The sequence below is a fragment of the Eulemur rufifrons genome, chromosome 6, assembly GCF_041146395.1.
Source record: "Eulemur rufifrons isolate Redbay chromosome 6, OSU_ERuf_1, whole genome shotgun sequence".
In the NCBI taxonomy this organism is placed as follows: Eukaryota; Metazoa; Chordata; class Mammalia; order Primates; family Lemuridae; genus Eulemur; species Eulemur rufifrons.
Genome location: NC_090988.1, coordinates 66,987,191 through 67,000,198, shown reverse-complemented (window position 1 = coordinate 67,000,198; position 13,008 = coordinate 66,987,191). Strand labels below are relative to the sequence as shown.

Here is a 13,008-nt window from a genome sequence, read left to right as displayed (position 1 = left end):
ACTGCTGATCTCAGTTACACTGGCTCACATAGAGTTGGGTGAGTGTCATCTAACCCAGCCTGGCCTCTGCTAAGCAACCAGGATGACATGGCCTGTGTCTCTCATCCTCCAGCAGCCTGGACATGTCCTTCTCTCAGTAACATCAGAAGCACACGAGAAAGCAAACGGAAACACACAAGTCTTCTTTTTTTTTGTTTGAGACAGAGTCTCACTCTGTTGCCCAGGCTAGAGTGCCATGGCGTCAGCCTAGCTCACAGCAACCTCAAACTCCTGGGCTCAAGCGATCCTCCTGCCTCAGCCTCCCGAGTAGCTGGGACTACAGGCATGCACCACCATGCCCCGCTAATTTTTTCTATATATATTTTTTAGCTGTCCCCATCATTTCTTTCTATTTTTAGTAGAGACGGGGTCTCGCTCTTTCTCAGGCTGGTCTCGAACTCCTGACCTCGAGCGATCCTCCCGCCTCGGCCTCCCAGGGTGCTAGGATTACAGGCGTGAGCCACCGCGCCCGGCCCACACAAGTCTTCTTGAGGCCTAGGTTTGGAACTGGCACGCCTTCACTTCCATCTCATTACGTTGGCTGAAACAAGTCACGTGAATGGAAGGCACTGCAAAGTTACACGTCAATGGACATGGACATATAGAGGGTGAAGGATTGGAGCCCTCTTTGCAAACTACCACGTGATCCAGGCTGACCCTAACAACTTGTTTTCTTTTCCAATAAGCATCAATGGGCCAGGTGGCTCACGTCTGTAATCCCTGGCGCTTTGGGAGGATGAGGCAGGAGGACTGCTTGAGGCCAGGAGTCCAAGACCAGTCTGAGCAACATAGTGAGGCCCTGTCTCTACAAAAAAACTTTAAAAAAATAAATTAGCTGGGCATGATGGTGTGCACCTGTAGTCAGGATGCTGAGGTAGAAGGATCACTTGAGCCCAGGAATTCAAGGTTATTTGATTGTGCCACTGCACTCCCATTCCAGCATGAGCAATAGAGCAAGATCTGGTGTCTAAAAAAGAATACAAGAAAGCATTAATGCTGGCTCTTGGGGTTATCACAATGGTACCTGGATATCAGAGAAAGGCAAGAAATATGACAACTATCACAAAAATCACAGTAAACATTTGAAAACCCACTTTATATCCAGTTTTCTCATTGGCCTAGATCCAACCAGGAGAATAGTCCCATGAATCCAGTTGGCCAACTTTAGATAAACAGACTTTTTTCTTGATTAAATGATTATTCCACTTTTCCTATAGCATTTACAAAGAGATGTATCAGTATTGCACAGATTTTGCCTTGGCAGGCCCATAGTAATTAAGGGCCATTTTATTACCTAGAACCATTTTAACCAATGCTTTTACATTGGTCTCTTGGGCCCCTAAAGCTTGAGCTATTTTATTTGCTATCTGGGTCACAGTCAGGGATAAACATGTTTGGAAACACGTTAGTTTGGATATTTAGAAATTATCTAGTGAGGGAGGGTTAGAAATTCTTGGTCAAACCAGTGAAATCTGGTGGTAAGTTATTCCATTGAGGTATAAACAAAATAGGAGCAATTGATAGAAGCAACTCCACTCTCTGAGCCAGAGTTTCTATATGTGTGAGAACAGCAATGCAGCCCGCACAGAGTTCAAAGTCCTGTCTGAACTAGTAAGGTCGGGTTCAATTCACAGTGAAACTTGTTCAGTAGGGAGAAACAGAGGGAGGCTTTCCAATGCATCTCCCCAAAGTCATAAACCACCACATGGAGATCAGATGGCAAAGTTTTTCCCCCACGCAACATCAGAAAAAGCCACACACCACAAACACGTACCACACTAACGATACCTCAGCATCATTCCTGAGAACTCCAACACCATCCAATGGCTATGATCCCTGAATTCCTAGAGCTAACTCCAAGACACAGGGGCTGAACTTTGCTTTGGAGCCCTTACCTTTTCCAAAAACACAAACCAATCATTAATAATAAAATCAGTCCAAGACAAGGAGGAAGAATACTCCACGAGGCATCTCTCTTCTTAGATCCTGCAGAAACAAAGAGAAAGAGAACATTAAGAGGAAACATACTGGCAAGGGCCAGAGAGACCACACAACTGCTGCTAGCATCTGTGTGGTTGTGTCATTTTCCTTGTCAGAGACCTAACCACCAACCCTCTGCCACGTGTCTCAGCATCTCCATTCCTATCACACACACCTCCATATGTCAAACACTGTATGGAGCACTTGCCAAAAATAAGGAGGATTGAACACCACATATATACATGTGCCACCCACACCTTCAAAGTTTCCATACTACACACCATCTTGTATCACTCATGTACATCCCACCCAAACCCCTCATGCCATACACACAAAGCACATTTCAATTTCATACTCCCCATACCTCACATGTACCCCACCTGCACCCCAGAACACACCACCCACACATACCCCTCATCCTCACTTCCAAGAACAATTCTTCTCTCCCTCCAGGACTACCCCAGGCCCTACCTGGCACACCCTGACCATATTCCCCAAGGGCCCTAGTCAGTCCCTGCCTTCCTTACTCATTTCAGCCCCAGGAATTCTGAACAGTAGGGTCATCCCCATGCAAGACCAGAGCCGTGACCAGGCAACCAGGATATGAGTTCAAAAAGCCCCACCCCACCAGTAGGAGGGGTTCTGCAGTGAGTTGTGTTGTCCTAAGGACCTCGTGTGCCTAGGGAAAGCCCTGGGCATCTGCAGGACCACTTTACTATAGCCTCCCCATCTTGGGACACGGCCCATAAGACAGGACTACTGATTCGCCCTCTACAAGCCAACAGTTTACAGGGGACCTGCAGCCTGACTAGGAGGGCTGCTGGCAGGGCTGGTCCCTGGCCCCAACAGCCCCTTATCTTCAGGGGACATGGGCACGATCCTGTCCCCATTCCCCTACCAGCTGGCAAGCTTCCTACTCCAAGCCATATGGACCACCCAGAACCCTGAAGCTGCCATGAGCTGACAAGTAGGCCTGTTCTCACCTGAAAGCTACTATCATCACTCTCCACCTACCAGACCATCTGCCCTGGTGCAGGGACCTCATCTGGACTGTTGATTCAGGCTGAGCTAGGCCAGACCCCAGCTTAGTCCCTCCAGTCCAAGCTTTCTCTCCTTCCCCATCAGCCTCCAGCAAAGACTCTAGACTACGTGGGAATCAGAGTCTTGTATTACACCCCCACAAGGTGAAAAGTAGGGAAAATGTCCAGAAAGACTCTTACCTATCACAGTCTGGGTGAAGTTGACCTTCAAGGGGGTGAGCAAGGATGTATGCCATACCACACACTGGTAGATGGTCACACTGTCTTCCAGGGAGGACTGCAGGTTCAAGTAGCTAGTGACATTAAACGTACCATCTTCATTCTTGATGGCGGGACTAGTGATAACGCCCTCAGAAATCTCTAGGTGATGAGGAACCTTCTGGGTCCACTTTTCCCACGTTATGTTAATAGCTTCCGGGTAGAATCCACTTGACTTACACACAATACGTGTATCTTCATTTCCCTTCACCATGGCTCGCTCCAGAAATAGTCTGCTGGCTGGGTAAGCTGCCAGAGGAGAGAGGTCATACAGAGCTGAGCCCAGCAGCCAACTACCCTTTTATCCTCACATCTTACACTAACTGCCTTCTCCCTCACTTACACGCCTGGGCATCACTGCTCCTGCAGCCAGACAAGACAAAAAACACAGGATGCCTACTCTGCTTAACGATGGGTACTCTGAGGCATAGGTACGGCTGCAACCATGCCCAGCAATGAGAATTGCTACAGTACCAGATTGGGAACTCCTCATTATCAGCCCGATGTCTGACCCACAGCAAGCCTTCAGGACATGAGAGTGAACTGAATGGAAGTCTGTTTAGGCTAAATATTCTGGGTATGTCAGTGCCAGTGCCAGCAGGGTGTTGACACGCTGTGATTTTGTAAAGCAGAGTTTCTTAAGCTACTTTGTGTTATAGCCACCTTTCAGAATCTGAGGAACGCTTTGGGACACTGTTGTGGTAGAGATTGCTGCCCAGTTTCCATTCTACACATTTTTAGTTGGACAAGACATATCCAAGTTAAAGCTAAAACACCGAACCTCCACTGCAGGTTGGGGTAGCCATGTGAACTTAGGGTCTAGTGGGTCTGGATATAATCAAAATGGCATGAGCAACTTGCAGGACATGTCCTTAAATAAAAAGAGTGTCTTAAAGAAAATAACTGTCCCCTTATCTCCCTGACCCCTGCATACTTCCTGTGGAATGGCTGGAATGCCACGTGATGGCTGAAGATGGAGAAACCATTTCTAAACACAAGGTGGACGCCACATGTTGAAGATGGCAGAATGACCATAAAAGGATCCTGGTTCCCAGATGATCACAGAATTGACATATCTACCCTGGGCTAGCTACATCAGTGTGAAAAAAAAATAAACTGCCTTTTAGAAAGCCACTATTGGCCGGGTACGGTGGCTCATACCCATAATCCAAGCACTCTGGGAGGCCAAGATGGGAGGATCCCTTGAGGTCAAGAATTTGAGACCAGGCTGAGCAAGAGTGAGACCTTGTCTCTACTAAAATTAGAAAAATTAGCTGGGTGTGGTGGTGCGTGCCTGTCATCCTGGCTACTCGGGAGGCTGAGGCAGGAGGATCGCTTGAGGCCAGGAGTTTGAGATTACTGTGAGCTAGGCTGATGCCATTGCACTCTAGCCTGGGTGACAGAGTGAGACTTTGTCTCTAACTAAATAAATAAATAATAAAATTAAATTCAAAAATAAAATATTAAGAGCATTAACATTGGAAAAAGCAAATACCATGCAGAAATGGATGGGTAATATAATCAGAAAGATGAAAACTCTTAAGAAAGAATCAAAAGGAAATGCTAGAAATCAAAATACTACAAAAGAAATGAAGAATGCCTTTGATGGGTTCATCAGTAGACTTGACACTGACAAGGAAAGAATCAGTGAGCTTGAAGATGTCAGTAGAAGCTTCCCAAACTGAATGCAAAGAGAAAAAAGAATAATTATAATAATAAAAAACACCAGAATATCCAAGAACTGTGCGATAATTAAAAAATGTGTAACATACATGTAATGGGAATACCAGAAGAAAAAAGAGCAGAAGAAATATTTTGAAGAAATAATGGCTGAGAATTTTCCAAAATTCATGATAGACACCAAACTACAGATCCAGGAAGCTTAGAGAATACCAAGCAGGATAAATACCAAAAAATCTGCATACCTAGGCATATCATATTCAAACTTTAGAAAGACAAAGAGAAAATTCTGAGAGAAGCTGCAGGAAGAAAACTGACAGAACTGCCAAAGAAACTGACAAGTCCACCATTATAGTTGGAGGCTTCAGCCCCTCTTTCATTAATTGATAGATCCAATAGGCAGAGAAGCAGTAAGGATATAGTTAAACTGAACAGCACTACCAGTGAACTGGACCTAACTGACATTTATAGAATTCTTTATCCAGCAAGTGCAGAATACACATTCTTTTTGAGCTCACACGGAACATTTACCAAGACAGATCACATTCTGGGTCATAAAATACATCTTAGCGTATTTAAAAGAATAGAAATCATGCAAAGTATGTTCTCAGACCACAAGGAAATTAAACTAGATTTCAATAAGCAGAAAGATAGCTGGAAAAATCCCAAATTACCTGGACAATAAACCACATACTTCTAAATAATACATGAGTAAAGAAGTCTCAAGAGAAATTTTTTAAATATTTTGAATGAAATGAAATTAAAATGAAAATACAACTTATCAAAATTTGTGGGATGCAACAAAAGCAATGCTGACAGGGGAGTTTATAGCATTGAATAAATTAGAAAAGAGAAAACATGTAAAAAGAGGAGAGATGTGCTAAAATGAACAATCTTAATAAGCTTCTACCTTAGGAAGCTAGAGGAAGAAGAGAAATTTAAGCCTAAAGCAAGTAGAAGAAAAGAAATAACAAAAATTAGACCAGAAATTGGTGAAATTGAATAGGAAATCAATAGAGAAAATCAAGGAAACCAAAAGCTGGTTCTTTGAAAAGATCAATAAAATTGACAAGCTTCTAGGTAGGCTAACCAAGGAAAAAAGAGAGAACTAATTACTAATATCAGAAATGAAAAAGGGATTATTAGTGATCCTGTGGACATTAAAAGGATAATAAAAGAATACTATCAACAACTCAATGGCCACAAATTTGATAACTTAAATCTTGAAAGACACAAACTACCAAAACTCACAGAAGAAGAAATAGATAAATTGGATAGGGCTATATCCATCCATTAAAGAAACTGAATCAATAACCAATTTAAAAAAAAAAAAGAAATCACCTTCAAAAACAGAAAGCACCAGCTCAGATGCTTTCACTGGTGAATTCTACCAAACATGTAAGGAAAAAATAATATGAATTTTTTATAATTTCTTCCAGAAAGTAGAAGCAGAGGCAACACATTCTACCTCATTCCATAAGCCCAGTATTACCCTACCAAAACCACATAAAGACATTACAAGAAAAGATAACTAAAGACCAATATCTCTCATTAAAATACATGTAAAAATTCTCAATAAAATATTAGCAAATCTAATCCAATAATGTATAAAAAGGATTATACACCACAACCAAGAGGGCCTTATTATAGGTATGTAAGCCTGGCTTATCCTTTAAAAATCAGGGGTCGGAATGATATAGGAACTCTGTACTATCTTTGCAATTTTTCTATAAATCTAAAACTGCCCTAAAAAATAAACTCTATTAATTTTTTTAAAGCCACTGTTTCCAGGCTTTCTATCAGTTGCAGAGGAAACGAATCCTAACTAATATACTTCCCCACCCCCAAAATTAATGTATACAAAACGTTCAAAGTCTTATGTATAATTATGGAGGGCTCATATACACTGCTCTTCTGCTATGGTCTGAATTTTGTCCCCCTAAAATTCATGTGTTCCCCCCAAATTCCCAGTATCTGTGAATGTGACTGTATCTGGAGATAGGTCTTTAAAGATGTAATTAAGTTAAAATGAGGTCATTGGGATGGCCCCTAATCCAATATGACGGGTGTCCTTATAAGAAGAGAAAATTAAGACACAGACATGTGGACAGAGGAAAGACCTCATGAACACAGGGAGAAGTTGGCCAAAGGAGAGAGACCTCAGAAGCAACCAACCCTGCTGACACCTTGTTCTCAGACTTCTTGCCTCCAGAATTATAAGAAAATAAATGGCTGTTGAATGAGGAAGCCCCGGGCATTGAGGAAACAGGGTCTGATCCAGTAAGAGGTTGGGCGGAGCTCTGTGGCTCAGGGCTTCCTCAGAAGTTGGGGAAAAGAGAAGGGAATACTTAGGAAAGAGCTAAACTGCATTCTTATCATCCCTCTGCCTGTCTGCTCATATGACCTCTCCCTGCTCCCTGAGAAATCTCAAATCTGAAATTTGATTTCTTCCTTGCATATGAACACATTGCTCTGAAAGTTCAGCTACTTTCCCAATCTAAACTCAGAGCAGCCAGAAAAGATAATAAAAACAACCATGTGTAATAAATAAATTAATAAATAGCTGTTGTTTAAGCCACCCAGTCAGTGGCCTTTTGCGATGGCAGCCTCAGCAAATTAATATGCCCACCAAGCTCAGCCACATATTATCAGACCATTTTAAAATAGAGAAAAGTGGAGCTCAAACAGGTATTAGGAGGATGGTGGTGTTGTTATAAGCCTTGATTAAGAACCAACCCACCTCACAACAGGTACTCAGCTGGGCATTTTCACATGTTACCTTATTTTGAGGCAGATAAGTTAACACCTCATTTTGTATATGGGAAAATTCAAGCCCAGAAATAGTAAATGCTTGGCCCAACCACTCACTCCATTTGGAAGCAGCAAGGTTGGAATAAGATTTAGATCTGTGGAGCCAGAGCCCCGCATCTCTTTCCTTTCCCAACTACTTTTCAGAGGTGCCTCTTCAGTAAAGACTGTCCACAGGATAGGTGGATTATGTAATATTACTATGGCTGCCTTTCACTGAGCACTTACAATGGACCAAGCACTGTGCTAAGCATTTCACCTGCACTTTTCATAGAGTCTTCTGTAAAATCCTCCTAAGTAGGTACCGTTACCTTTGTTTAGAGGGAAGAGCACTGAGATTCAGAGTGATTGATAACTTGCCCAAAGTTGTCCAACGTCTATGGAAGCCCAGGACTCAAACCCATGTCTGTCTAACTCCCTGGCCCATGCTCTAAACCTCTGCTCCCCTCGGCCCACCTAACGTCTCCACCCCAAACCCCAGCACCACAGGAACCACAGGGTATTTCCCTCAGACCCTCACCCACAACTTCGATCCAGACCCTTCCTTGTGCCTTCTGGGGAGTGACCACCACCTCACAACGGTACTCTCCTGCTTCCCCCAGCTGGACCTCAGGCAGCTGCAGCGAGGCATCCCCCTTCTCCAGCCTCCATGGGAACACGATGGCTCCAGGTCGGAATGCCGCTTGATGATCTCCAAAAAATTCAAACAGCTTGACCTCTTTTTCAGACATCTGACTCTTTCGAAACCAGGTAATACCCATAATCTTGATGTTCAGGTGTGGGGAACCGGGGATCTTGCAGAAGATGGTCACATTGTCATTCAGGGACACGATCTGGGTTCTCCCTGCCATCTCCACTTCCAGGAAATCTGTGGCAATAATGGAACACAGTTATGGAAGACCCTTGGAAAAAACATAGGCCTGACACTGTCAAACACTATCATGTAGTTGGAAACAAATATCTTTTAGGGGTGGAAGGACTCAGTACAGAGACCCTTAGTTCACAGCCCCTTATCAATCCACATAAGATCCCTCCAACTTTGTTCTTCTTTTATAAGATTGTTTTGGCCACTGTGGGTCTCTTGCAATTCCATATGAATTTTAGAATCGACTTATCAATTTCTGTGAAGAAGTCAGCTGCTGATATGAATTATATTGAATCTCTAGATCAATTTGGGGAGTACTGCCACCTTAACACTGTTAAGTTTTCCAATCTATGAACATTGGATGTGCTATGGACTAAATGTTTGTGTCCTCCCAAAATTCATATGTTGAGGTCTGAACCCTGATGCGATGGTATTTGATGGTAGGGGCTTTGGGAGGTGATTAGGTCATAAAGGGGGAGTCCTTACGAATGGGATAAGTACACTTATAAGAAAAGGCAGGAGATCTCTCTCTCTCTGCCGCCATGTGAAGATACAGCAAGAAGGTGTCCTTCTGCAAAGCAGAAATAGAGCCCTCACCAGAAACCAAATCAGCCACACCATCATCTTGGACTTCCCAGCCTCCAGAACTGTAAGAAATAAATTTCTGTTTAAGACACTCAGTCTACAGTATTGTTATGGTAGTCCAAATAGACTAAGACAGGAATTTTTTTCCATTTCATTTATTTAGATCTTCCTAAATTTCTTTCAGCAATATTTTCATTTCCAGAGTGTATATTTTGTGTTCTTTTTGTTAAATTTATTCCTAAATATTTTATTGTTTTTGATCCTATTGTAAATGGAATTGTTTTTCTTAATTTTATTTTCAGATTGCTCATTACAAATATATAGAAACACTATTATTTTTTATTTTCATTTCTCTTGCCTGTCAGGCAACCATTCTAAGTTGTTTAATGTCTATATTTTCATTCTTTTAAAGACTGTGTCTTGTTTTGTTTCTCAAACTTATACAGAAATGGTATTGAGTTAAATGTCTCATTGTTTTTCTTCTTGGCACTATATTCTCAAGATCCTTTCACGTTGCTATGTGTATGGAGTCCACTGCTTGAAGTGGCTGCTCCATTCTTCACAGTGAGCATACATCTTTGGGTGGCTTAGGTCTCCTTGATCCCCACGCCCCTCCACCATCCTTTGGCGTCACAGAGCTATTTTGGCCAGTCTAGTAAGTGTCAAGTGATATTTCATTGTTGTTTAATTTCTATTCTTCTAGTTAGAAATAGTTTAAATATCTCTCCATATGTGTTTCAGCCTTTTAGTTTTCTGTTCAATATATTAGGCAGAATGTGTCCATCACAGTTCCCAGAAATGTAAAAGAGAACGTTTGGATGTCACCATGGGGTTAAAACACTCCCCAACTCACTGAAACCCATGTGGAATGCAGAGTTTTGGGTTTCAGGTTTTGTTTTTTTTTTTTTTTTTAAGCCTAGTCAAGTACAGTAGTTAGAAGGGGGAAAGTAGTAAACAAGGAATTCAATCTGTAACTGTCTGAACAATCAAGTGAGATAACTCACTACATCTTCTGACAACAGAAAAGAGGCCAAATTCTGTAAAATAATTTTATTTCCTTTTTTTTAACCTTTCTTTTTTATGTTATTTATTACTTTTTATTATTTGTCTTTTTTTGTTGTTGTTGTTCGACCTTGTCATTAGGAAAGCACAAATTCTGTAAAATAATTTTAAAAAGATTTATTCTGAGCCAAATTTGAGGACCGTGACCCGGAGCCATGCCCAAGAAGCCTTGAGCAAGTGGACAAGCACCCATATTTGTTGTTTTTATTTATTTATTTTTAAGAGATGGGGTCTCCCTCTTGCTCAGGCTGGTCTCAACTCCTGAGCTCAAACAATCCTTCCGCCTAGCCCTCCCAGAGTGCTAGGATTACAGGTGTGAGCCACTGTGCCCGGCCCCTATTTGTTGTTTTTAGTTCACACTTCAGACCAGGGACCAGCCTTTTTTTTTTTTTTTTTTTTTTTCTTTTTTTTGAGACAGGATCTCCTCTATCACTCTGGCTCTCTAGAGCACAGTGACGTCATCAAGTTCACTGCAAGCTGCAACTCCTGGGCTCCAGAGATCCTCCTGCCTCAGCCTCCCGAGTAGCTGGGCCTACAAAAGCACGTGTCACCAGTGTGAACTAAAATAAAATCTTAAGGCTCCCCCCACCGGCTGACTGAAAGGACCCCCTCTTGGCCATGGAGATATCCTAAAACTAAATAGCCTGCCACGAGGAAGGAGGTCAGACATGCCTCATCATGACCCCCCTCCCTTCTTGGGAACATCCTTCCTAACTCATTTTTTTTTTTTTTTTTTTTTGAGACAGAGTCTTGCTCTGTTGCCTGGGCCTAGAGTGAGTGCCGTGGAGTCAGCCTAGCTCACAGCAACCTCAAACTCCTGGGCTTAAGCGATCCTACTGCCTCAGCCTCCCGAGTAGCTGGGACTACAGGCATGTGCCACCATACTCAGCTAATTTTTTTCTATATATATTTTTAGCTGTCCAGATCATTTCTTTCTATTTTTAGTAGAGATGGGGGGGGCGGTCTCACTCTTGCTCAGGCTGGTCTCAAACTCCTGACCTCGAGCGATCCACCCGCCTCGGCCTCCCACCGAGTACTAGGCTTACAGGTGTGAGGCACCTGGCCCGGCCCTTCCTAACTCATTAATAGGCCTAAGGCTGTGCAAGACAAACCTGCATTTCCTCAATTTACACAACAAATATATGGGGGGTGGGGGGGAGGTTGTCTCTGATTAACAGAGCTCCTTATCCTAAAACATTCCAAGCCTTTAGACAAAGCTTCCTGTCTTTAACCAATTACAAGTCAAAGAATCTTTAAAACCACCTAAAACCTGTAAACCCCCGCTTCTGAGATGGCCCACCTTTTCGGGCCAAACCAATGTACGCCTTCCATATATTGATTTATGACCTCACCTGTAATTCCTGTCTCCCTGAAATGTATAAAACACAAACCATAACTCCACCACAGTGAGTCCACTTGCTCAAGGTTTCTTGGGCATGGCTCCAGGTCATGGTCCTCAAATTTGTCTCAGAATAAATCTCTTTAAAATTATTTTACAGAATTTGGCTTCTTTTCCGTTGACGCCACAACCCGCTATAATTTTTCTGTTCTTAGTAGAGACAGTAGGGACAGGGTCTTGCTCTTGTTCAGGCTGGTCTTGAACTGCTGACCTCAAGCAATCCTCCCATCTCAGCCTCCCAGAGTGCTAGGATTACAGACGTTGAGTCACCCTGCCTGGCATGGAGTATTTTTCTTATTTTTCACCCCCTCCCTGTTTTTCTTCCCAGCTCCAGCTGCGACGCTGATGTCAGAGAGGCCCCATAGGGAGGCACTAAGAGCGCGAGACCGAAGGAGGCACTGCCTCCGGCTTGTACAAGTGCCCGGCCTTCAGTACCTTCAGTATAAATCTGTTGAGTTAGTAGATGAATCTGTTAGATTTGTTCCACGTGGGAACTCCAAAAGTGTGTATGGGATGGAATGCGGTTAACAGAAAACTGAGGTTTGTGAAACAATAGCCGCAGGAGTCTGGAGAGTCCCCGGAGGTTACAAAATCTGACAGCTGCGGCATTCCTCCCCACCCCCACCCCCACCCCCACCCCCACCCCCGCCATAAGGACGGAACTACTCTCCTCTCTTATCTCTACGGGATGAGACTGATGCAGGGGTCCCAGAAATTGGTTGTTTAAAAAAAAATTTTATTGCAGCGGCTGTTCTGGCCCAGGTACTCACTACCCCCCAAGAAACCCTCTATAAAACCAAGGCTTTCTCCTCCCTGGACGCTTTTTCGCCTCCACCCATCTGCATCCAGATGCCCAAAATAAACAGCATTTTGCTACACAGAGGCTTCGTATGTCTCTCCCTTGGCTCCGTATCTAACAGAATCCACAAAGGAGGGCTCAGAGAGGGGAGCTTGAAAAATACAACTCCAGGACGCTGACGAGCAGCCCTACCTTCCCCGCCCCCCACCCCCATCCCGCCGCGGTCCTACCTGCCGTGGTCAGCCAGCGCCCCAGGACCAGGAGCAGCAGCCAGAAGTCCCAGGACACGGAGGCCGCGGACCTCCCAGCCATCTCCACAGCACTTCCGAGGCCCTCTCTCTGGAGAAGTTTCTTCCTCCGGGACTAGCTGGGACCGCAGACCTGAAGAGTGTGAAAGCTCCTCAGCAATGACCAGGCGTAGGAGCACATTAAGATTACTAACACCGTATCAGCAAGTCCTAGATCTTTGGGCCCCCTCGGCAACTCTGCTTAG

The 13,008-nt window shown here is 43.6% G+C and overlaps 1 protein-coding gene across 1 annotated transcript; it reads right to left on the bottom strand.

Moving 5' to 3' along the window:
* On the bottom strand, positions 1-13,008 carry NCR3LG1 (natural killer cell cytotoxicity receptor 3 ligand 1). The gene is made up of 4 exons (XM_069469651.1): positions 12,746-13,008; positions 8,326-8,673; positions 3,240-3,566; positions 1-2,025 (listed from the first exon to the last, which is right to left on the bottom strand). The coding sequence occupies exons 1-4, from the start codon at positions 12,825-12,827 to the stop codon at positions 1,931-1,933; spliced, it is 852 nt and encodes a 283-aa protein (XP_069325752.1). The 5' UTR covers positions 12,828-13,008; the 3' UTR covers positions 1-1,930.